This window comes from Amblyomma maculatum, chromosome 2 (assembly GCF_055883805.1).
Source record: "Amblyomma maculatum isolate TAMU_Amacu chromosome 2, ASM5588380v1, whole genome shotgun sequence".
Taxonomy (NCBI): Eukaryota; Metazoa; Arthropoda; class Arachnida; order Ixodida; family Ixodidae; genus Amblyomma; species Amblyomma maculatum.
The window spans coordinates 183362424-183388767 of record NC_139345.1 but is presented as its reverse complement, the minus strand read 5'-3'; the positions used below and the strand labels follow the sequence as shown (position 1 = coordinate 183388767).

Genomic DNA, 26344 nt, shown 5'->3' with positions numbered 1-26344 from the left:
ATCCTCCTCTGTGAATTTTACACTTTCTTATGCTTTGTTATTCTTTGATGGTGCATATTATTACACTGTTTCTACATAATTCGTGAGAAAGAGAGACGCGAGGAAAACGCGGGGTACGGCAAGAACGCTTGCTCACAAGTTTCGGGATCACCACCCCAAAAGCAGTGAAAGAATAATGTCCTCATAGCCAAGAAGTGTATTGAAGAGCTAAGAAGTGCGCTTGAAGACAAGGAAGTGAGCAAAAGCATCTTCACGATGTTTCGAGCGGCGCGGAGCCGAAGTCTAGGGCCACGGCGCGTACACATCTGCGGTGCGTGAAGGCCGAGAGGTGACTGGCGCGAGGGTAGACTGTCCGAAGTTGAGGGCGTGCCAACGATACGCTGCTACTCAGCCCGGAGTAACACGCGCTTGCACTGTTTTACAACACTGCCTTGTGATGGCCGCAACGATCTCAACTGTGATGCAGCCAGTCTCTCTGACTGGCTGTAGCTCTGCAGCCGCTCCGCCTCCTCGTTGGCCACGAAATGCACGTGTTGCAGCCTTCTATTTCGCACTTAAAGTTCACGAAGATACTGTGAGAGAGAAAGAGAAATACGATTATGATAATGATGATGATGATAAAAACTTGTTTTGGCAAACGTTGGGACTCTGACAGACACTGGGGAAACCCATGTTTGTGGTCATTACTAGTTCCTCGCCGTTGTGGTGTAATAAGGTGCCCGACTACTGTGTAGGAGTACCCGGGTTCGATCGCGACCGCCGGCGGCGGCGAAACGAAGAGGCGTCCATGTGCTGCGCGACGTCAGTGAACAAGGTCCCCAGGTGGCTGAAATTACTTCGTAATCACCCACTATGCCACCTCTTTCTCTCTTCCCGCTTTCAGTTCCACCTTCTTCCCTTTTGCGGAGCAGGTCATGTGTCCACAGAAAAAGCGTGATAGATACTACGGCTCTTTTTCCTGGAAACCTATAAAAAGTTACTAGTGCTAAACCCTCAAAAATCAAGAGTTTTATGTAAATATGGGTCGCAGTTGCAGTTGCTATTAATATATTCACTCTTGAATGGAAGCACACACAGTTCATTCCAATGAGGCTGTTCCTGTAGGCTTCTGTGTATACAACACTTCACGACCCGTTAGCAGCGATCACTTCAACCATCAGGATAATTCGATGTATGATACCGGTTGCTTTGATCATTCACTCAGCGGCCTGAATAATAAATAGAATGAGTGTGCCTCTCAACTGCTGCCAACTTCAGTCTTGACAAGTCCTGCGCACAGCGAGTCACTTTGCATCGCCACCGCAATCAACGCGGGCTCATGCCCGGTTTATTAGTATCAATCAGCTAATGGCTCAAATATTCTCACAAAGCACCTAAAACTGTCCAAAGCGGCTTTATCATTTTGACGCTGCATTAAGTGCATGCAGCAGTTCGTGGTGCAGCATGCATATTTTAATATTTATGAGGCGGAAACCACACGCACGGTCTTTTTGACAAAACACTGGTGGGTGACAACACACTTACCAGTAAATGTGCGACAAATATCATTTGATGTCAATATCTCATTTGGTGTCTTTGTTGAAAGTGAAAAATAAATTATTAGGGACACTTAAGCTCTGCCTTTAATGGTACGACGCGATAGCGTAGGCTATCAGCCCAGAAACAAAGCCCAGCTTTAACCAAGTGGCATGAATGTGCCTGCGTGGCCTAGGAGAAGCGTGCCTGACTCGGCATCCAAGAGCACTGGAAGGTTGATTCTTATTCTGCCTTCCCACCTCAAATGAGTAACGAGACTTGGCAACGCCTCCCAAGATTCTGATGTCGTGTTGTCTCGTTAACGCGTACAAACCATCGCAGAATCGGTGATCGGCATGTCAACTGCCATTTGCCACCTGCCATTTGTAACTCACAGCTCCGACGCTGGATCTTCTGGTGAACCGGTCGGGTTAAAACAGTGAAATAATCACTCGGCGCACGCTAAAGTAAGCGCAACAAGCCTTGGCGCTGTCAAACTACTATGTCGGTTATTAGAATAAAGAACTATGTATAGGCTGACCACAACTGCTTTAACTCTAGATGCAAATACACATGCTAGTTTCAACAGTTTATGAGTCATGCAGTATATGTGTATGCAAGCAGCATCACTTCATATCGGGACAAAGGGCAGGCGTCAATTAAAGGTGGTCACTTGTTGGAATACATTGGCCGCCCTTCATGTATAACTAAGCAACAAGACACTTTTCTTCTTACATAATAAAGTGGTGAACAAAAAGCTATGATGCTCTCAATTTTTATGTAATTTAAAAATATTGCGCTAGTAAAATAGCTATTTTCTACATTTATTATACCTTGATGCAGTAGTGCGTGCGATCTTCTGTGTAAATTTATCTCAGGTGTAACTGTGTAGTGTTAATATAATATGTATCTTCATTATTTTATGTGCACTTCCCAAAACGTTCATATTTCGTACCTTTTAAATTGATATTAACTTGCCACTTTCAAGCGATATGTTATGTAATCGCGTGTATCACAGCGCGTATTTATGAGCAATGGCCAGCATGCAACCTGAACTGTCATCAAGCCTGTTCAAATAGCGAATATCCACAGCGACAACTCTGTGATTATACAATTTCAGCTTCAGTGCACGTTAGTGTGTCGCGGTCAGTGGCTTCGCAAATTTTATAGATCTAAATTTATAGGAGGTTTAGTTTTTGTTCTTTCCAGGGAAGCACCATATCGGCAATCCAAAACGTGATTGCTTGCGCGAGGCAGAAAGAAGCTCTATACTCTCTTTTATTGAATTTTCGATTATTTTTATCTGCTACAAATATCTAAGGTAGACTCATGGACTGTAAAGCGTCATGAGCCATCTGCTGACCTAAGTGACCAGACCCCAGATCCAAATATGCCTATATTTGAACGCAGTTTGGATTCCAAGTGGGCATAGACAAATGAACACCTGGCGTAGATAAACGACCAACAGAAGAAAGTGCTTCTGTTAGGCGAGTCGAAGTTATTTTGTGAAAGTGATGTTATTCGCTGTGTGCACTACTGTAAACGCACCTTTTGCGAAAGTCATAAGCTACACTACACAGATGGAGATAGTGACACAGATAGTTCTCTGCGCGTGGAGTCTTTGCTCATAACTGCTTTGAACGAACTCGAGGAGTTATGAGCAAAGACGTTTACGTCGGTATTGTTGGGCAGGTTACACTTCTTCAGACACGCACAATGTAGGCTTGTATTCTGTGTCACCAGAGCGATGACCCAAAAGCACGCACTTTTGTGCATACCTGTGATAATAGTGGAATAGAAGTCCATTTCTGAAGTGGCCCGCCTGGTCTTTTGTGATTATTTAATTTGAAAATATGCTCGCTCATCTTCTGAGATACTGAAAAAGCAGCGGCACTGAAGCCACGTTTAAGCGGCAGCTAAAACCAAAAATGTAAAACAATAGACGGACGTCCAGCGGCAGCTTCCTAGACTCTACCCTCTGTGGTGTCAATCAGGAATCGATTAAAAATCTTTCGTGTCACGTAATGGCGGCATTAGGTTGCTGTCAAAAGCCATTTTTAAAAGTGGGGTTTTATGTTTTGTTTTATAAACGATACCATTTCCATGCTGATAACATCTTGGAGAGGTGAAAGCAGTTGTCTAATAAATTCGTCGTCGAACTAACTGTATACTGTTACAGTAATCAGCATAAATTAGGGGATATTGTGCACACATTTTAACATTATCTCCCATCGAGCACCATATTGCCCCTGAACTATTCAAATTTTTATTTGTTCTTTTTTCGACAACCGCCGGACTGCGGCCTTATCACTCTGATTCCAGCGCGCAGATCGTTTCTGTATACTTTGTTCGTGCTCGTTGTCGCAAGACGGCCCTTTAAAATTTTTTTTTTGTCGTGCAAGATGCGTCGAGATGTATCTCAGATTCTAGCCACTCGCGTGTATTTTTGCAAGGTCCGATGTTATGCTAGTCACCGTTTGCGGCTTTGTCTAGGTGTTTCATAGACGCCTTTAAATACTCGTATATCGACGACCGCCGAGCACGATTGTTGCCATCGCCGCCGCGGATTGCTTAGTTCTTTTGCGGGCGCAAGTCAGCTTAAAGGGGCCCACAAACACCTCCCGAGCACTCCTCACAAACTATCTCAGTCACTAGATTATGCTGCGATACACATTTGAACGCAATAATACACGTCTACGCGCAGTGCAGGTCCCACAATCCCATTCGAAAGTTGGCGCGTTCTTTCCTTCGACTTTTGCCAGTCCTCCTCCTCCTCTGTGCAACGCTGCTACGTGCATGCGTTTTCGAATGACTATTGGTCTGCTTCTTTGCGACGTCACACAGCCATTAAACTATCGCTTATGCCAGAAAAATGGAAATACGCTTAACTTTTAATTATCAGGAAAGAAAATTAGGATGTTCTGTAGACAGAAACATTTTTTCAAAGCTTTTTTTTTCCTGCACTTCCGGTCTCGCGCGCGCACGCGCGCATCTTTGCTGTCTTTGCCCTTCGCGCAGGTACCACGGCAATCGCGGCGCGGTCGCAAGCGGCGGTCTCGTTTCAGTTCCTTGCAGTGTACTTGCGGGGCACTTTCCGCCTGTGAATGTTCTCGTTTCTTGTGTCGCCCTTGCGAAATGAACTTCGAAGTCGGCTTACAGGTTTGCAGCATTAAGTCGGTGCTTTAAATGTCGGGCCCCAATCCACTGCGCCTTACGTAGTGCAGCAAAATTTCGGAGGCAACCGCTGCTCCGTTCCTGTGTCCACCAAACCAAAATACTCACCTCGGATCAAGTCAAGGCGACAACATACGCTGGTAAGTAATGTGTTTACTAGCTTGAACATAGCGCACAGATAAGCGACGGTTTCACAGGTGCAATGAGTTAGTCATTGTTGTGATGCATCATTACTGTGGCGGCTATTAAAATCCTACCGTCTTAACCGTTGACTTGATTGCGTGAAACTACTCACGGAGGTTGCATTTTGTCTCGTAGTAAGTTTGTAGGTTATAAACTTTTGCCTTATAGTAAATTACCTAAGACAACTGCGCCTACCTGGCTCGGCCGTTCGCGAACCCGCGGAATCGTGCGCCGGCGTTGGCGGCTTCCGGCCCCGATCCCGGTACAGACTGCGGGTTTGCATTGTACGCAGCAGCAACGAATTAAGCACCCTTACCTAACTTCCTACGAGCAAATAAAGTTTACCGTAATATTAAAGCTCCGTGCGCAGTTTCACCACAAACGACTGAGCGGTAGAGCCGGAGAGGTACAAGCAGCCGCGGTAAACATGTAGTATTAGGATACGCATGCTGTATCTGGCCCTTGCAAGGTTTCACATGACGTGCAGTGATGGGGACGCACCGAAGAAACAAAGAAAACGACTTTATTTCGAGATTATTTCAAGAGATTTGCTCTCCTCGGCGAAAAACTGTGCTTTCTTAGTTTTATAACCTTGTTGTTTCTTATGCTTGAGCCGGTGTACATTCGAATGTATGTGACACTTTAATATTTTTTTTGTCACCACGTCTTTCTTTTATGTTCTGCGCGTTAAAGATACTCAAAGTGTGTACAAGAGTCAGTGGCAAGTGAATGTAAATACATGTACATTTCTCACACTTTGTTTCCGACACAGCCCCTGTCCATATTGCACATTTCTTTTACTTGCTGATCTTTTTTTTTTTCGCTAGCAGATCACTGTAAAAATATGACTGTCTGTCGTCCATGTCAAACAGGGCTAAAAACCTCGTCAAGCTACTGTATTAGTAGCCTTTTGTTCCTACCTTAGCATTTGTTGTTTTGTCGACAGGAGGAAAAAAATCTGAATGAAGTTGATTGAGTCGCTCAGCAGTTTAAATTGCCGCTAAGAACACTGTATTATTTCGCACACATAATAATAATCAGCATAATTACACTGTTGTCTTGTAAACTGTGTAGCTTAACGGATGGGGAACAGCAAGCCCATGAAAAGAGAGATGTTAAATGGTCACTTGTGAAGCCGGCTCACTTGAAATTTCCATTTACTTCTAGCTTGGCCTCAAAAACTCTGACTGGCATAATTATTCACAATCTAGCCTTACACACCTTGAACCCACAGTTGCTCTGCCTTTTTTACTTTTGTTTCAAGCGGCAGCTTTGATATAATACTTGAAAGGCCTGCGAGCGGTCGCACACCATGTGTAGTTGCCGCGATAAGCAAACAGCAACATGTTTTGTGTGCACTTTTGCTTAGCCGCAGCCACAAAGAAAACGCAGAGATATGGGTACAAGATTGCACTCACTCAGACAACAAAAGTCATATGAAACTGCGCTCCAGCTATTGTCAGCCGCAGCAAACATATTGAAACAATTTTCTTGGTTCCAGTGGCCAATTCTTTGCGGCGCTGATGCCAGTCTCAAAAGAACTGTGAGTTGAGCTAGTTGGTGCATCATTTTTTAAAAATACACAGCGCAATAAACATAGGACAAGCGAGTAGACGGGAACAGCGCTGACTATCAACTGCATGATTTATTGAAAGAACACGAATATATACAAAAATGCTCTGACAACCAAGTGCGTATGTTCGTAGATAAAACATTCAGAGCCTCTAAAGGAAGGTTCGTACTCTGAGTAGTTAGACTCTCTTGAACGTCCCATGTCACTAATATTCTCGCCGGCCGACGATGTGCCGTAGCCGAATTGCGCCCCGCGCGAATAACAAGGGGATGACCAGCGGCTATCGAACTGTGCCTCCGATGAGGGTCTGAACCCGGACCAGTGCAGCGCGTTAAATGTCTTCGAGCATTCTGCGCGTGGATCGTCACTCGCTGTCCGGGTTGATGATGAGCTGGCGCCGAACCGAAATGGTGTGTCATGTGTTCTGCCCGATGGTTCATCGGCAGTTTTGCTGAGCGACCAAAAATATTTGGAATCAAATCCGAAGCTTGGGCCCATCTGCCACTCTGGTACGTCGCCTCTGGAATCGTACTGTTTAAGCTTACTGTCGTACTCGTCACGCTTGTCCTTGTCACTTAGCACTTTAGAGGCATCGCGTAGTCGTTTGAACTTTTCCTCGGCGTCGGAGGCTTTGTTCTTGTCCGGGTGGTACCTCAAGGCAAGTCGCCGGTAGGCTCTCCCGATGTCAGCCTCGCTGGAATTTTTGTCGATGCCGAGGACCGCGTAGTTGTCATGGTGCATGGTACCTGAACGACGTTGACAGACATCGACGACACCCTCTCCTTGCGGGTTGGGAGACAAACGGCTTTGCTGCTGGTGTAGAAAGAGAGCAACAGCGAGGACGGAGTCGGTTTGCAGCTTCCCTCCTGCCATGACACCCCTGCGCACTACGCAGGAGGCGATCAAAGAAACCTGCTAACCTGCCTTTATTGAGGAGCTTTACTTTATATATATATATATATATATATATATATATATATATATATATATATATATATATACCGTCGGCGCGTTGTTTTTCCTTCCGCTTTGCATTTAATGCTCTTTATTCCAATATATATATATATATATATATATATATATATATATATATATATATATATATATATTTGACTGATGAGTTGGTAGTGTTGGTGTGTATTCTAGTCAATCATAGATGCTGAACCTGCTTACAGCTGCTGCATTGCAGTTGAAAACAGTTTTAGCAACATATTCGTTAAAAGACACCTGGTCTTGTACTGCTATTTTACTGTGACAAGAAATCTAAGAGGTGTTGTTGACCAAACAATTGTCAGTATAAGAAAGTATAGAACATCCCATTGTTTTTGTGTTTCTTACTGGCGTTATAACCAAGCTGCCTCAGTATTAAATTAATCTCGCAGTCTCAGCACTCACATTTACATTATGTTGTTTCTTCACTTCATTATGGGTTCCTTTCTTGGCTATGTCTTGCTGTAATGTGCGGATGTGTAAAAAGGTTTTTCCGTGAAGTTCTATTTGCATTACCTATCTCTTAAATTTATCATTGGTTGACAAATGCCACAAGTGTAAGCCGTGCACCTTCCAAACAACATCAAAGTGAAAAACTTTAGAAAAAAAAAACCTATACAAAACAGATTACCTCTGCTCATCCATTGCCTGTTTGCAAGGAGCTAATGCAGGCATTTGCTGTATGGTCTATCATGGCCATCACGCTTATCGCATATGTGGTTCAACAGGCTGCACTACATGCTGATGATCAGGTCATCATTACCCTTGCTTCACAGCCCTTTGACCTGCTCACAGCTTTTAACTTAGTAAATGCAGTATAGAATAATGTTATTGCCATGTATTCGCCCTAATTATTAAAACAAGCAACTGCATGCATCTTTAGTAATGCGCCAAGCATCAAAGTAGTGCTGTATGGGCGATTTGCTGCTCTTGCAATATGTCCAGATAGCTGGGTGGCAGTTTGTAGATAGATGAAATTAAAACCTCATTACATAATAATATATGTCAGAAAATTTACCTCTTCCCCAGTGGTTTTCAACGATGAAACATTTTGTAATTCAATTGTTTGTATTATATAATGATTAATTTGATTCTTTTTATATATAGACATGCAAGCAGCACTTGCCAAGGGCACTCTTGGTGAGGCTGAAATAAATTTCTCCTAATAATATGCAGAAATTGGCGCCTTTTGTTAAAGACTGCACTGAGACTCGTTAGTTGAGGCCAGGCCCCATGCTCGCACTATTGGGCACTGCAGCTGACTTCACACAGTTAATAGGAATTGCAGCTTGCCAATTTTCGTATCGCAGCATTGCCTGACCTCTCCTATTCTTACCTGTTCCCATTGTAGAATATGGTCAGTCTGAATGATAACAACGTTGAACGTGCAGTACTTGGCGCTGTAGCCCGGGGAGTCGCAACGCCCATCTCCTGCGAGGTCCTCTTCCATTCCATCCAGCTGGCTGATGATCTGTACCCGCTGTTCCTGGAAAATCTGAGACAAAAATAAATGTGCATTTGTGAGCCACTTGTAACATTGTGCCGAACTGTGTCACTCGATCGTTGCACTACTGCATGCGCGCGCTGTTTTTTCTTTTTTTATTACGCAAGCTTGCCATAAGGCATATTATAAGAACCCGTGCAAATTATTTTCCGTTAGGAACCGGAGAAGGCTCCTGCTCTTATTGCTGTCGGTGAGCCATTTGGAGAAGTCCTCTTCCCTTGTTGCGGTTTATCTCCCCCCCCCCCCCCCTTTCCGCAGGAAAAATCTAGTTGTGTATAACTCCTGTCTATGCTCCTGTCAAAACCAACTTACACTTCCGCTCGGCAGCTGATCGCTTAGGGATACAGAGGCACAACTTTGAGCGACTGAGCCAGTTCACGCGAGTGATAACGTTTATTTTGCGATCCCCCCCCCCCCTCCCCCCTTTTTGCTGCAGGGTAAAGCCTCTTGGCACTTTTTTTTTCTGTTTCCATCTCTTCATTCCTGACAGTGTCCCTCCTTTCTTCTCTTTCTTCTTATCAACGCCCATCTCGGTTTCACGTGTTTCTTTCCTGGCTGCCTCGGTTGGTGAACTTGGACGCGGCTCCATTCGCGCGACATTTCAGAGTGCGCTCTGTACAAACACCACATGGCGTAAAAAAAAAAAAAAAAAAAAATGCTACAGGGCGGGAGTCATGCTGCGATAATGATCGGGCACCGAACAGAGTTTGTTTACTTCCTGTCGGCGCGCGCGTTCTCCGTTGCAGTCAGCTGACGCCGAACCGCGACTGACAAACTACACCACAGCGCACAACTACGCAGTCCCCTTCTCCTCATCCCCTTCCTTTTTTTTTTTTCTTTACAATCGATCGTTATCTTTCACGAAGGGGCATCGTATAGTCAAACGCAAGAGGAGCCTAAACACGAAGGTTTCAAGGTTCGGGCGGTTCGGGCAAGGTGCACGAGAGAGTTCCCCCGCAACGCCCGGAAGACCGTTCTCTGCGATCTCGATTCTGAATTTCTAGTCTTTCGCTAACATCTCATGCCCTTGCTGCGGTACGGATATTATGGACCCCGAGCTCGAAAAGCGACTTCGGCGAATGAGTACCGAGAAGGGATTCGACCCCCATAAGTACACGCCGTTGAAGAATCCGCTGCTGAACCCCGACGATGATAGTATACGGCTTATATGGGTGCATTGGTGCGTGGGGTCGACTAGCGTAACATTAAAAAATAAAATCCCATCGTAAGCTCGCCACTGGTTTATTTTGAGCAGTGTAGTTCACAGTGATCATGACAAATCTTGCTATATGCATGCCACAACGCCGAGCAAGATCGCCTGAGTTAAAAAAAAAATCCACACTACTGTGATAACGCGTCTAAAGCTAATATTATCACAATCTTTTCATTTTACACTTACCGGCAGGGTTGGAAGAAACAGCGTTGGTACCGCTCCTTCACGCAGACTCAGTCTTGTTGGGATCCCCCAATCGCGAACCACATATCCTGGTAAAGCAAACGTAGATAAACGCTTTGTTCACCGATGCTGGCTATCCGATGAGCTGTAGCCACTGTTTCCGGAGGTTGGCGTTTTGAAGCACTTGGTGCAGAATGTTTTTCCTGCCGTCACTAGCAATACCTTCGCAGCCAGGGACTGCACACTGTAACAACCTCCCGCTCATGTCCCGTCAACAATAACAATTCAGCGCTTCGATAACTGCCTTCGCGAACTCAAGAGAGTGGCCAGTCTAGCCCAGAACTGTCCTGCACCCGTCGCGCACACGACGTAACACAAAATCGAAGGTGAGGTCAACGCCAGGGATGTATAGCGTGGCAACAAAACTTGCGAGTTCGTGCCGAAGGGCGATGACGATGAAGCAGACGACGAGAGGCCCCCGGCGGCGCGTCGGCAAGCAAGCGCGACAAAACGGAAGTTGCGGCGTGCGGCGCTAAGCAAAAAAAGTAAAAGCAGCAGATGCGTCAGTTGTGACGTGTCAGTGGGCGGAGTGGAGGAGGGCCAGCCTTAGACCGCGCTAAAAAGTTGAAAAGAGGAGGAAAGCCGCGAAGGCGCAGATATTCAAAATTTGATTGCAAATAACTCTGCTTCCAAATGCCGCATTTAAAAAATTTTTGCGCTAAGGTTATCTTACATCGACATTCTTTCACGTACTAGGCATAGGGAAACTGTATTGCTATGGCTGTTTTGGGCCCCTTAATAAAGAGTTTATTCATGCGAAGTTCAAGCCTCCTCATTTGTTGCCAACGGCATTGTCACCACTACGTGAAAATGTAGTCAGACAATATAGTCAAATTTCCATGCGGAAAAAACGTTAAAGCCGAAAAGCTGGAACACCACACCTTTTTTTGTTCACCATTGTTCATCAGGCGTTTTTGCATGCTAATACAGCCCTAAAATATTTTGATGTTTTGCCTGGGACACAGAGGTTAAAAAAAGGTTTACATACCACAGAACAAGAAGCAATGCTTGTGTTCTAACCATTGTTAAACGCTATTTATCGCAAGGCTAGAAAGTTGAGGAGGAGTAATAGCCATGCAAGCCCATTTTAGGAACTCGTGTCGCTTTTTTACATCATTTTATGCATCGCTGTGCACAGGCCCATCTATTTTGCTCGATTTGGATTCACAGTCGCCCGACAGCTCCTGCAAGCAGTTCTGCCACAAGGTAAGTGGCATCTCAACGCTCAGGAGACAGCCTTCAGCAATGCGCAGCGTAAACAGCGTGTCAGCTGCAGTGCTTTCAAGTGATTTTCTCAGTGGGCGAGTGGTGAGATTAGGCACCGCGAATCATTCATGGCTATGTGCTCATAGGGTGATTACGCACCGCTAGCAGCATATAATACGCACTTTTAGGCAACCCTGCTTTAAGATGCCGCATACACAGATGGCTTGCCTGACATGGAATCTTTCCGTGTCTCTTACGCCTCATATCAACAGCCATTTTCGTTACGTAATGGTAGCGCTGTGTTATGTGGCAACGTATACGGATCTGTTGCACTGAAACACTCGCTTAGTTGGTGCGCTTTCTGTTAGCTGGCAGCTTACTGCGAGTTAAAGGGCAACTCCGGTGGTTTTCTCATCATTTTGTGTGTTTAGTTGAATTACATTCCTCGGCATGTCCTGACTCAAACACAAAAAGTCGTTTTTCGTAATTCCTATTAGAAGTATTTTTAAAAAAGAAAAACAACAAATCGAAACCGAAACTGCTTTCGCGGCCAGAACCGACGTCCCAGGTGACGAAATGGTGACGTCACACTCAGTATTAGAAAAACACTCGTACGTACGTTGGATGGTGAAAATAAAGTATGGAAATCATGGCGCACTGCATAAAATGTCTGAAGTAGTTCAATATAAGCCTCACAATTTCATAATCACTCGCGAAGTGGACAGTAACGCCGGTATACTGTTTGTGACGTCAGAAACTCAGTGTTGCCCGTAGAAATACTCTCAACTTAAGCCATGAAAACGGCATATTTTAAAGCAGTGTTGCGCGTGACCAGATTATCGTACGGCGCCCAAATTTTGTAGAATGCGTCAGGACGGAGAAGAGAACCTGTGGTAAAATGTTTACTAGAATATTAGAATGTCAAAAAACTTCCGGAGTTGCCCTTTAAGTACCTGTGTGTCATTTTGGTATTCGCTGATGGCATCCCGTTGGTAAGTTAAGATGCCACTTTCTGCAGGCTGGCTGGTAGACAGCACCGGCCGCTTCCGGGCATGGTGGTCGCAAGCTGCTCGTAACGTCTACGACAAGCGCTCCTTTTGCCTTGCCAGGCAGTACACAGAGCACAGCAGGCTACCGGTCAGTGGAATGCACCATTCTCCGCTCTCGAGCTGTTAGATGCTCTCTCGCTATCTTCGCCTGGGATACATTCTGCGATATTCTCCCAGTGCATGAGACCAACGAAACGGCAAAGCGCTTGTGTGTCTATGGAACCTCGGGCCGACGTAAGATTTCGACATGATGGAATCAGTTGGGAGCGGGGTCGCTTTGTAAATGATGCTAGAGCGAAATAAGAAACTAATACGACGTATTGCATAGAAAAACTAGTTTTTCACTTATTGCTTCATTGCAATAGGGCTGTCACGGACTTCAACGGAGAATGTTTAGCGTGCGAAAACTAGAATCGGCTCGAAAGCGCCAGCAATTCTGCATTTCCTTGAGATGATATTCCTTCACGGCTCCGCTTGCTTCTGTTTCACTGCATACAGCACACGCTTATGGCTGCAACAACGACGGAAGTTCCGGGCTAGCTAGCGAATGGGTGCGGATATTCTATTATTTTGTACGGTGAGACGCTTGAGCGCTTATACTTCCTAAATGGTTATTCACACAGTAAATAACATTCTCCTGGTTGACCTAATCGGCATTTGTATCATATATGCGCCCAGCAGCGGTGGCGGAGTGGTTACGATGCCCGACTACTGTACCGGAGTACCCCGGTTCGAACCCGACCGCCAGCGGCTGCGTTTCGATGGAGGCGAAACGAGAGGTGTCCTTGTGCTGTGTGGTGTCAGTGCACGTTAAAGAATTTCCGGAGTCATCCACTGCGGCATCTTATATTCTGAGTTGCGTTGGGACATTAAACCCTACAAATAAAACATAATCATATATGTGCGTTGGGGGGCTTCGAAACAGCTTGGCTGTATCATTGTGGAATCAGTATCGTTTAGATGGCGCTGCTAGAGCTCCCAGTTGTAAGAGTGCATGATTGCGATTGGCAACTTTCTAGCAGTATGCTTGCAAATTTCTCATCTTTTTCTATGAATAGAAATTAAAAATGAATTCACTTCAAGAAGACCATTTTGTTTTCGCTATTTGTTGATCTTTTTTTCTTTATTTTCAGATGAACGCCACTGTTTCACTTCACGAAAATGTCCTTGACAACGTGGCCATTCAAGTTGCGCACATGGTGAGGGCGCGCAACAGTCGCAAAACTGTGCGAAGGTCTGAAAGAGAGGCATAATACGTAATGACGGCGAGTTGCTGCACGCTTCCGAGCAGTGAAATTGAAACGAAAAAAAAAAAAAAGCGTAAGGATGCGCTGAGAAAAAAACTCCATGAAAGCAGGGCCGACATGCCTGTCTGGTTGCATTGTGTTGAAAGTCAAACTGTGCATACAACGCACGCTCAATCCAATGTATATGCCCTGCGGAGCGCTCGACCAACGCAACGGGATCTGACCAGCTGCAAATATAAAAGCTCGTCACCAGTAGTGCTCCGGTCTTCGACATCCTGACACGTCAAGATGGGCCGATATGAATCGTTTAGCGGCTTACATACTGTTTGCTGGAAGGGCTGGTTTATGCAGACAATTTCGAATTGACCGCAGCGGGAACGCAAAACGGTCAGGGCCAACGCCAACTGCATTTACGCAACGAAATCTTCGCAATGTTGGATTTATTGGTTGAATTTTTATGGTCCATTGTTTGAATTTGTAATCCTGTCTTGTCGCCCTTAATAATAAGAAAGGTAGGTGATGAACGGCCCTGAGCAGGGCTCACGAATTCGGGCCTTGATTTCCCCCAGTTTTTTAGTTTGGCGGTACAGTTTGGTATGATGACATAATATCGCATTCGTGTAATCGATAGAATTTCATAATGGTACCAACTGCCAGCAGTCTAGTGGCGAATGGTTTCGCGCGAAGATAAACACTGCCTCAAATACGTCTAATCAGGGCGCAACCTTGTCGATATTTGGAAATACTATCGTTTCGGGCTCTGATTGGACCTTCGGGCTACAGGCGCAGCCTGAAATTTGGGAGCACGAAAGCCGACAAGCACGAGCTAGTCACGTAGTTATATGTATATCAAAACGAAACTCTTACGAATCCCACACACACGGCAAACGCGTTTAGGGATTTTTTTCTCAAATACATGTTCTGAACTTTCTTCCCTTCCCTTACTAATTCCTCCGAGGAGATATGAATGCTTACGTAGAAGAAATGGAGGGATTTGTAGACTGCTCTGGAAAAATGATGTCGGCAATGTGTGAACAACACTAACTTATTATTGTAAACAGAGAAGCAAATGATGTGATGGCGTAATCACGTGGGAATCTGGAGTTTCCCGCATAATGATGGGAGGCTTATATGAAAGACTAGATGTGATGAAAATAGACGAGGAAAGCATAAATAGTATTTGAAGCGACCATAAGCGACTAATTATAAGGTTTGGGTACAGCGGAAAGGATAATGCTGGATCGCGGAAACATAACGCTAAGTGCCGATTTCGGTATATGAGCGACAAACATTTGATGGCCATATCAGAACAGTAGAGATGCACACAAAAATAAAGAAAGCGTAAATCTCTCATAGAGGTATAATGAAGGGGTAGAAGTAATTTAGACGGAAATATATTTGGTGCTGAAGAAAAACCAGCGGAGAGGCAAAAAGAAACCAGAATGTTGGTGGGACGTAGATGTTAAAGAGAAAATAGCAAGACGCCAAGCATCTTCCAGAGCTCGTCAAAAAGCAAGAAAAAAAAGCGACCACTTCTTGAACATTAGCCGAAATGGGACGAATACAAAAAACAAACCATGCCAATTTTCGGTACAAGAAAAAAATCAATGCTACAACCTACAATTACATGGAAGATATTCTAAAAAATATTCAGCAAGCACCTAGAAATTCCTGAAACCATCTGAAGACACTTGGCGAGAAATCACAAGATACGAGCTGCCATATAAAGGACGAGGACTATAATGTACTGGAAAATGAAGAAAGAGGCCATGCAAATAATTTGCGAAAGGCTATACAAGGATTTTAAAGAGTATAACGACAGCGGAGGTATAAACCTTTAACGGCTCTTTACAAATAGGAAGTTTTTAACACCAACATTGACAAATTGGATTGGAAAAGAGCGGAGAAGAAGGTACATTTGCATACAGCAACACGTTTGGACGAAATGCCAAATAAACTAATTGGAGCACTCGGTAATGAAACGAAAACGACCCTTTCTGCTGCTCTAAGCGACGCACAGAAAACGAGATATCCCAGCAAGCTTGCGAGAGAGCAAAATGAGCCTTCTGTACAAAGGCGAAAAAGATTGCATCATGTCTTAAAGGTCGTTTTGTCTTTCTTATAGGCCGATACGTCTTGTAGGCCAATAATTTCTTCGCAGTCACACAATGCATTGACACCGCGGAAAATTGAAGAACGACCACTATGCATGACGTTTTTAGATATCAGAGGGTTGTGTACGATAATTTAAACCACGCTATGATGTGGCAAATACTGGAAAAGGGTGTATGGGCAAGGAAACCATAATTTAATTGAAAGAGATTTACAAGCAGAATGTAGCAGTGAAATAGCAGGCCTTGGGTGGTGCAAAACGAGTTGTGGTTGGGAGGGGACTTAGGCAGGGATGTCCTTTATAACCAGTTCTGCTTATTGGCTACATCAGAGGGATTGAACGAAAGTTATTACGTGGATTGGGTTTAGTGATGTCATGGCGGAAGGGGGGTGAATCGGAAACTAGCTGCTTACCGTGATTGATATATGACGATGATATTGCTATTCTAGCAGATAGCTAGAAAGGCCTCCAATATTTCTCAGACAGTTTTCGAAGAGAGACAGATGTTCTGAGAATAAGATTTAGCCAAGAGAAATCACCAGTCAGGGTTCCTAATGATGAACCCGGCACAATCACATTACAAAACTTGAGAAGCTTGTTATTTAGATACACGATGGCACAGACTGCTTGCGGGATCAGAGAGAGGACATTGTAAAGTATGCAAAACGAAACGCTGCTGTCATTAAAACTCGCGGGCTCTGGGGATGTAACAAATAAGTTATTCGAAAAATCTTGAAACGCGCAATGGTACCAGGCCTAACGTTACAAACGCTGTGCTTTGCGTGGGATCTGCCACTTCGGCGCTTGAAATAAAGCAAAGAACAGTGGGCAGACTTCCTTCGGGGGAACATGGAGCGACTGCTAATGAGGCAGTTCAAGGTGCTATGGAATGGTCGACGTTCGAAGAGCGGGAAGCGAAAAGTAAGGTGCACTACGAAGAGCGGTTTAGGCAAATGAATGAGAAGAGCTGGGAAGAGCTGGGCGGCAAAGATTTTCAGGTAACTGTACCGGTTCAGTATTAATACGGCCCGGAGAAGAACTAGATGGCTTGCAAATAAATACAAGTGCCGTGGGAAACAAACGATAGAAAAATCTACATGAAACGAAAAAGTAAAATCCTCAAAATTTCCAATTGGCAAATAAGAATACCGGACAAATCGACGATAGAGCTTTATAGTGCGGCTAAGACCAAAATTGAAACGAACTTCTTTTGACAATTCTAAAGGCAGTGATTTACGTTCCGAGGCTAGGATTGGTCGCTTGAGCACGAAATGCTACCGGCAACGGTGGCGCAGTGGTAAGACGCCCGACTACTGTGCCGGAGTTCCCGGGTTCGAACCCGACGATGCGACGGTGCGTTTCGATGGAGGCGAAACGAAGTGGCGTCCGTGTGCTGTGCGATGTCAGCGCACGTTATAGATCCCCAGGTGGTCGAAATTACTCCGTAGCCCTCCACTACGGCTCCCCTTTCTCTCCTTCCACTTTAACTCCCACCTTCCTCCCTTCCCTTACGGCGCGGTTCAGGTGTCCACAGAGCAAGTGTGACAGATACTGCGCCTTTCCCTTCTTGTGAACGAACCAACCAGAACATTTTGACAGTACAGATGACATTTGCTGCCCCTGCAAGCAAAGCAGGGAAACGATTGAACACATTATTATAGAATGTAAGGCACTTCAACCACCAGTGCATGACGCCGACGCAGGGATTCGAGAAGCACTCGGGTTTCGAGACATCCATGGCAGGCTAAATTATAAAGCAGTGGGGGCAAGTCAGAGGCAGCTTGAGGATTGGTGGAAAATGTCAAGGGAGTAGTGCTGGGCTGTACAGAGGAAATAATCAACTAACCTAGAAGAATATTCAGCACCCAACGTATTGCGCATAGGTGACAGATGTAACGTTAAGAGATAGGAAGTGTTCAGAGTGGGTCAGGGAAATAACTCCAGTTATTGATATTCTAGTCGTAATTAAGAAGAAGAAATGGGCATGGATAGGATGTGTAGTTCGAAGAGAGGATAACCGATTGTGTGTGTGTGTGTGTGTGTGTGTGTGTGTGTGTGTGTGTGTGTGTGTGTGTGTGTGTGTGTGTGTGTGTGTGTGTGTGTGTGTGTGTGTGTGTGTGTGTGTGTGTGTGTGTGTGTGTGTGTGTGTGTGTGTGTGTGTGTGTGTGTGTGTGTGTGTGTGTGTGTGTGTGTGTGTGTGTGTGTGTGTGTGTGTGTGTGTGTGTGTGTGTGTGTGTGTGTGTGTGTGTGTGTGTGTGTGTGTGTGTGTGTGTGTGTGTGTGTGTGTGTGTGTGTGTGTGTGTGTGTGTGTGTGTGTGTGTGTGTGTGTGTGTGTGTGTGTGTGTGTGTGTGTGTGTGTGTGTGTGTGTGTGTGTGTGTGTGTGTGTGTGTGTGTGTGTGTGTGTGTGTGTGTGTGTGTGTGTGTGTGTGTGTGTGTGTGTGTGTGTGTGTGTGTGAACAACGTCTATGATAAAATCATGCAGTTTTCTGTAGCTAGCTAAGGAGACTTTGTACGGTACAGAACCTATAGCCAAAGTTGTATAGAATTTTCTATAGCCTCCTATAGAGGTATTACAATGACACTTTTTGGTCAACTATGAAAGGCCAAAGATAGAACTTTCCCAATGAAGCCCATAGACTCTTTGTATAAGCTAAACGCTCATTGTTACTGATATGAAGTCAAGGGTTTGACTGAACTCCGTCTGGTTGGAGGTGAAAACGAAACAAAACCAATTCATGCTTTCTTTTAGCGCATAGAGGAAGAGCAATGATACTGCCCAGTCGGAAACAACTACAGAACATTTTCTGATGTTACGACACAATTTCTGTGCGGTTTTTGACGTGAAACCTGTTGCGACAACAGAACTTTCTGTAGTAACATCAGAAATTTCTGTAGTTACAACAGAAAAGTGCTACAGAACTACAGACAACAGAAATATACTACAGAAAAACTACAGGACTACAGAAAACTACTACAGAACTACAGAAAAATCTGATGGTTACGACAGAACTATAGGATATTTTATCGTATTTTTGACACAGTTCTGTAGTTTTTTTCGACTGGGTGGGCACTCTCTTCCTTTTAATTACCTTCATTCAGCCTCCACAAGAGATCAATGATTGCCCCTGTTTGTCGTCCGGCAGACCTCATTTACACAGAGCGAGAGGACTTGCAAGCCGACCGCGAAGGTGCTCGCTAGGGCCTCTTAGAGAGTGGCTACCCGCTGTCTTTCATTAGCGCCGTGGACCGTCGCTAACTGTCGTCAAAAAGTACGCACCTGTTCCCTATGTGCCCGAAATCAGCGAATCCTTACACTTTGCGGTCGTATGACGTTGAGGTGTAATTCGTGCCAGCGAAAAACTTGCGGAAAGCCTTAGTCAACATGAAAGAAACCCTATCAAACGAAAATTTTCCTGGCGTAGCCTGTATACCAAGCATAGACTGTGGTCCTGCGTATGTGGGTGAAAGCGGAAACTTTGTGCGGAGACTAGAACAGTACCGGAATAAGACTAGGAACAATAAAGTGTCGTCTAATGCAGTGACCCAAAAATACTGAAATCGCGAAGCGTAATATAGACTGGAACGACGCGTAGATTTTAAAAATATTTGTCGTCATGTACATATCGAATCTCTAATCATTAAAATAATCGATAACACCTTTGGTCGCACGCATTAAAACCCCCTTTCTTAGACGTACGCCCGTTGCCTACAGAGGTAATTTTCAAGCCTAAATAGCATGGTTTGCCTGTCTATTCTTCATTGTGAACAAGGCTGCCATCCGGGAAACGTCAGTACTTTCATTTTCCTGGTTGGTGTTTTCCTGCAAGTAACTGATATTTGGAGAAGCTGGCTGTTAAGGATATCCACATGAACCGGTGGTCAGGCCAATGGGACCACAATCTTGCATCGGGTGGTTGGTCATAGGCGTATGCATGGGGGTGGGGAGCAGGGAAGGCTGGCTGCCCCCTCCGCCCCTCGCTCCCTATCTTCCCCAATCGGCCCCGTACCTATAATCTGTCGGACCTGTGTCGTCAATTTTCAGAGTGTAGGGTTATGGCCATGCAGGTTTTTTGACGATGCTGGCTGCCGAGACCTGGGATATATGCTATGCTCCATGAACTCCTTACTTTACACCTTTTCCTCCGAAAAGCCGAGGAATCAAGGGACCATTGGGCGAATCCCTTCGTTGCGTAATTTTCAATTCTGCCTCCAAGGCGAAGATTGTTTTTTTAAGAGCGCTATATGCAGTTGCGATTGCATCACATCAAAGTATATATTATGTAAGAGATCCTCATCTTTTCGCTATGTTTTGGCTGTAAGGACCTTAGTGAGAGGTGGCTGGAGGGTGTTAGGTTTGGCGCGCGGCCCCTTGGTAGCGTTGGCCTGGCGGCTCCGTGGACGGCGGACGGCATCAAAGGTGCCAGCAAAGACGAGGCGTCTTTTAACGAAACAACCTTTACTGTAACATCAGGAAGAAATGGGCAGTGAAGCTGACCCGGAGAGATTACAGACACTCTCACACAGCTGGTGTCTAGCGTCGTGCCGACGGCGCGTCAAAGTAGTCTCTGTCTCAGCGGAGTCGGCCGCTGCTTTTTATAGTTTTTCCAGTTCACAGGGAAAGGGTAAACCCTCACAGGAAAGGGAGAGCCAAACATGTTGGTTCACGACGAATGACTCAATCGCAGATGGTCCGACCTCATCTCCTCCACCTCCTGCAGACGGGCGAGGACGGCGCCCTCTCTCACGAGCTCCAGGCTTGGCCGGCGTTTGCCCACACACACGCACGCACACACATTTGGCGCGTGGCAGGATCACGTTGAGACTTGTCGGCGGGAGGAAGCGTTGCGCGGCCGATGAACGGCGTCGAAATGGCCGATCCGCTCGCGGTTCTGCCTGTTGCTATGCGGTGGCCGCGTCAGCTGTCCCACTTCTCGGTGGAGAAACGTAACAAGGGGTGAGCGCTGCGATGAAACTAGGCTCGCCATAATGCAGAACCTTGCACCCGCCTGTGCGGTTGGCTATGGTGAGGCCGACTGCCGAGATGAGTAACATGTGTGCTACCCAAAGTTAAGGAATGATTAACGGTAACTCTGCAGCGGGGGCGGGGCAGAAGGATCCGTTCAGGAGAGGAATCTGCAATGTCCAGGAGAATTTAACTGTTAATCAGTGCAACAGCCACTCGGATTCTCCTCACGCTTATTTAGAGCTCCGGGAAGGATGGATACGCCCGGTGGAATTGAAAAGCAGGCGTAGAGCGGCAGACCAATAGCTTCAACATAGGCAGATGTCATGTTGCCCTCAGTGGAGTTTAAGGTTTTGCTTGACATAATGAACTGAATAAAAAGTTTCTAAATTTGGCCATCACCACTGACTTTCAGGTAATGCCCAAAAACACAACATGGATTTATCTGCGCGGATAAGTGGTTCAATCATTTTTATCTGGATACGTATTGTTTTATTATTATTATCGTTACAAAGATTGTTGATACTATTACGACTGTAAAGAAGACGAGCTTGTGCTCGAGCCGCGTGGTCTTCGCCTGTTCGCGCGCCTGGCTAGTCTCACTGATCGGTGACTGCTGCTACGCGTTCAGTTCTTGTAGAAATAAGCCCCCACTTTACCTTTGGTGGAGGTGCCGGTTAAGATCCATCCTCTCGCCCTGGAACTCCGCAGCCGCACGTTACCACCTCCTGTGATGCCTGAAGACGCCAAGGCGTACGAGTTGGCTCGGCCGTCATTTGTCCTGGCTCCCTCCGCCAGCGAGACCAGCCAGGCGCCCGAACAGGCGAACACCACACAAGCACAAGTTCGAGCAAGGCTCGAGCACAAGTTCGTCTTCTTCTTCCCACTGTTTCATTCGGGGATGCAATTCAAAGGTGTTTGCAGACATTCAGAAAATACAGCGAAACTGAAAGAAACGAACTCCGTCCCTCGACACTGATATCTACATGTGCAGGTCTACACGAGCGTCCTAAAGTACAGCCGGCCGCCTTTCGTGAACCGCGAGGCGCAGTGGCACTTTGGCGACAACAACATGACTGCCGAACAGCTGTTCTTCTACGCTTACGCCTCGGTACGTGAAGGCTGTGAGGGATGATGCGGTTTCGGAGAGCGAAATAAGTATTATTAACCCACGTGTCTCAAAACTGAGTTGAGGCCTCTCGGACGACGCAGTCATACGAAGAGCCAAATATTCATACCGCTACGGCGGCAAGCTCAAAACGAGCCTATTAAGCTGACATGGCTAACCGTTTACTGCTGATAGCAAGTCGCCGACTGATCGGCGGTCATTCATTTCCAACGTACCCACCGCGCTAGCTAAGCACCGGTGGCGTCCGAGTGCTGACCTCAGCGCTTGAGTTCGCTACTTATGTTAACGGCTGTATTTCGGTGGGAGAAAAGTAAAAAAAAAAAAAAATGTTCGTACGCTGAGCGAGCCATATTGAAGAAGTTATAGTGGAGCTGTTCAGTTTTTCATTTTCTATTGTGCCCTCAAGGCAAACCATCAGACCGATATTAAATACAAAGCAAGAGAAGACAATACTTGATAAAAGCAAAAAACAAAGACTGCAAATATATGAGCGACACAATAAAGCAAATTGTAAGCGGTAGCCGCCGAGGAACAGTTGTGCCAGGAATTGTCGCAATCGAAGAAGGGATGGATTGGTTCGTTTGATATGCGAGAAATAAAGGAATTCATGAATACGGTGGGCTTCAAAACTCAAGTTGCCGCTCCGACACGTAAGGTGCACCGATCAGTCATACATTGTTGCTCGGATACAAACACTAATATATATTGTTAATTTTTTGCAATTGTTTTATTGCCACGAATTCATATTTGTACAGTCATACTTTATAATTCATATTACAGTATGTCTATATACTCCATATAAAGATTCAGCGACAGCCTTTTATATAGTATTGTTCATGTAGGTTTGTGTATAGAGTCGTGGAAAATTACGATAAAAAAACATGATACAAAAGGACTCGTAGAACAGGACGAGCTACATGGCCTTCTCTTGTGTTGCTGTTTTTTTTTTAGCGAATTTCTCATGTCTTCTGAAGATGATGACCAAATAGCCCGACAATTATTGATATGAAAAAAAGAAAAAAAAAGAAAATGTGTCTCGCTACTCGACGGCGCGTTTTTCTTCCGAAACAATGTCATTTGCTTAGAAACCTTCAGCAGGTCGCCGGGACAAGTTGCAAACAGGTTCAGACATTTTGTGCCAGATTTTAACGTAACACATCCATACAGGTTGGCACAGAAAAAATTGCGGGGATGTAAAATTGACACACTGCACTAGTGACAGCTCGCAGGAAATGATTACAATGTCGTCCTTGTGTCACTTCTATGGAATCTTTAGCTACTACGCAGTGGAAATTGCTGACATCAGCAGTGCTGGTGACATCGTTTCATTTGTTTAAGTATCAGATATATATACTGCTACTGCTTGTAAGTATAAAGCTTAGGGCTCCTATATTTCTACATTAAAAGAATCTTCCCGTTGCTTTTTTCTTGATATTTAATGTTTTTTTACAGCCAGTATCTCATCAGAATCACAAAAAGCGTAATTTTTCCCTCACAGAATATGTGCTCAGCGCTAAGTTCCAGAACAGACTATGAACGCCGAATGCGTGGACCGATCGCCCCTGCGAGCTTCAGGTAAGCAGTACATACTGTAATGATCACTTCAGCCATCTTTCTTACTGTCAGCACCATTGGCAGAGAACTAACTTGGTCTTCCAATTAGCACCGACGCCCTCTATACGCGACCTCTAATACGTTGTCTTTTTGCAAAATTCGAAGATAGAAAATTAAGCTTTGCCTCCTGCGCAGCTTTAATGGACAAGCATAAGCGAACGAAACAACCTATGGCATATTGGGCACTGCACGGGCCTGTCGCAGAAAGACGAGACAGCGCTGCTCAGCTTCAACAAAGGAGAGTGTTTTGTCAAGCGTCAGGGCGGGTTCATGTGCACCTTATGTCCTGGGCCATTCTTATGGCGACGTTAGAAGCGTAGCGCGTGGAAGGAGGGGAGGGGGGGGAGAGAGAGAGAGAGAGAGAGATGGTGAAGTCATCGACTGTTTTCCCAGTGGTAACCACGCCCCATCTTCGGGCTTTCGGAATGCCCCGAGTTAAGTACGGGAAGGGGCTCGAAAGAATAGGAAAATGCGATTTTAATGCTTTTGCACTCCAACTGCGATCTGTGCAACACTTGATCGAGGGTAGAAGTTTGAAGCGTCAGGCGAGCGTGAAATGGGGCGGGTGGGGAGAGAGAGAGAGAGAGAGAGAGAGAGAGAGAGAGCAGACCAGTATGTCCAAACAGAATCCCTGGGAGGAGTCACATGCAGAGGAAGAGGCGCGGCATCCAATCAGAAGAGGAGGAGGAGGAGGAGGAGGAGGAGGAGGAGGATTGATGTTCTGGTTGGGGATGGGAGAAAAAGGGGTAACGTGGTGCTTTCAACTGTCTCCTCTATTAAGGGAATCACCACCGTTGCACCACGCGGGGAGTGGGAATTAAAGAAAAGAGGGGTTGGTTGTGGCAAAGAGGGCAAAGGGAAGGAAAAGAGCAGAGCCGCGCCAAGAGCGCACGCACGAAGTGCGAAAGAGCCGGCGGCCGAATGAGAAGGGAAGTGCGCAAGGAGCAGGAAAGACGTGGTAGGAGAGCGGCGGTGGTTGAAGGCGGATGCGGGCTCCTTCATACGCTATCCTTCAACCTTGTAGTGGCCCGACCCCTACTAACGCTTCTCTTCAATCAGGTTGGTGTCGTGATTTCAATCCGCCCACAAAAATTGAACGTGCAGTTTGATCATTAATGTTAATACACAGTCACCCTCGTATGACTCGCATTGACTGCAAATTACTTTGAGGTATTCGAACTTATACTGTTTGGAGATTATGCATGGCGCTGGCGTTGTTCTCCTTAGCCGCGACTTGTCTTGACCTTATAAAGAAACCAACAAGTAAGTATACGTGTTTACTTGTTAAGTATACATAACCAGTCTTGACATCTAAAAATTATTGTTTGCGATATTTCTTTTCATTATATGCGTCTGCTAGGTTTCCGTTGGTGGGAACGGTGTGAAGGAATACTTAATACTGAGCCAGGCAAAGAAACAAGTCGCAACTGCAATAGTTCCGCCTGGTAATACTTTCCGCAAAAGGAGAATAAATGCAGAAATGCTTTCTTTAGCATGCACAGCAGACTTTTGCGGATCTACTTTCACACCCGCCAACCGGATGTCCCCATGATAACGACCCAAGTCTGACACACCTGCACACGTTTAAAATAAGTAATTTTCTTGAAGTGTACGCGGCGCACTCATTACTCTTGGCGCACAGCTTGCACTCTGGTTTGCTCCATTGTGGGGTGGGCGAATGAATATGAAGGCAGCAAAGATGTCCAGCCCTCTAAGAAGAAACCAACCGTTTACAAAAGAAAGCGAAGTACTGAAAACTATGACGAAACGCATACAAGTACCTAAAATAGTGAACGTGAGAGTGAAATAGCTGCCATGATTTTTTTAATTTCTTTTCTCTCTTAAGTAATGTCCACAGCGGCGCTAAAAGTGAAAGAGCTTCAATAAATTCCTGTCTTATAGCAAACTGCATTTTACATTTATGCAGCACGTTTGGCGCACAATGAAGGAACTGCGTAGAAGGGAATACAGGCTGAGCAGGAACGCATGTACCATGCAGGAACGTTTCTTTTCTGGCTTACTTCAATCGTTACCTTCCTGTCGCTTTCAGGGTGAACATTCCCCTGCAGAACATGCGTGCCTTTGCGGAGACCTTCGACTGCGAAGAGAGCGCCAAAATGAACCCAGAGAGGAGGTGTATCATGTGGTAACCAGCGACTCCTCTTTCATCCCTCAGAGCCATTCCTGTGGAACACCGTACTTCCTGAGTCCAGTTAATATGTCCTAAATGAAATACATATTGTACGAATAAGAGATATTTACTGCACAACCCAACATATGTGATTCAACTTATTTTTATAGCTGCTTTCACAAAAGCGAACTGATCATCATGCGGCTTCTGTGCTTTTATTTTTCTCTATTTGCTCAATACTCCTAGCCATCGAAAACACGAGGGCCACAAGTAGAACCAGAAACCATTGCACTCTATAGCGAACACCGCTTCTATCAGCGCTTGCTTCCGAGGTAAACGGGGAGGTAACCTGCTTTACCTCGAAACAAGTCGGCTAGTCATAAACAACTAAAGAACAATGCCGAAACGATTAGGAAGCCGTACACAATAGAAATCAAGTAAAACGCATAGTTAGCGAGATGCTGGGCAGAAAATTAAAGGACAAGGGAAAAAATTA

The 26344-nt window shown here is 45.4% G+C and overlaps 1 protein-coding gene across 1 annotated transcript; it reads left to right on the top strand.

Annotated features, from left to right (window-relative positions):
- Positions 1-4744: 4744 nt before the first annotated feature.
- On the top strand, positions 4745-25981 carry LOC146200575 (neprilysin-21-like). The gene is made up of 7 exons (XM_084592962.1): positions 4745-4829; positions 11534-11601; positions 12620-12738; positions 13784-13849; positions 21969-22085; positions 23602-23678; positions 25768-25981. Exons 4-7 carry the CDS (start codon positions 13784-13786, stop codon positions 25865-25867), a joined length of 360 nt encoding a protein of 119 aa, XP_084449088.1. The 5' UTR covers positions 4745-4829; positions 11534-11601; positions 12620-12738; the 3' UTR covers positions 25868-25981.
- Positions 25982-26344: the final 363 nt, after the last annotated feature.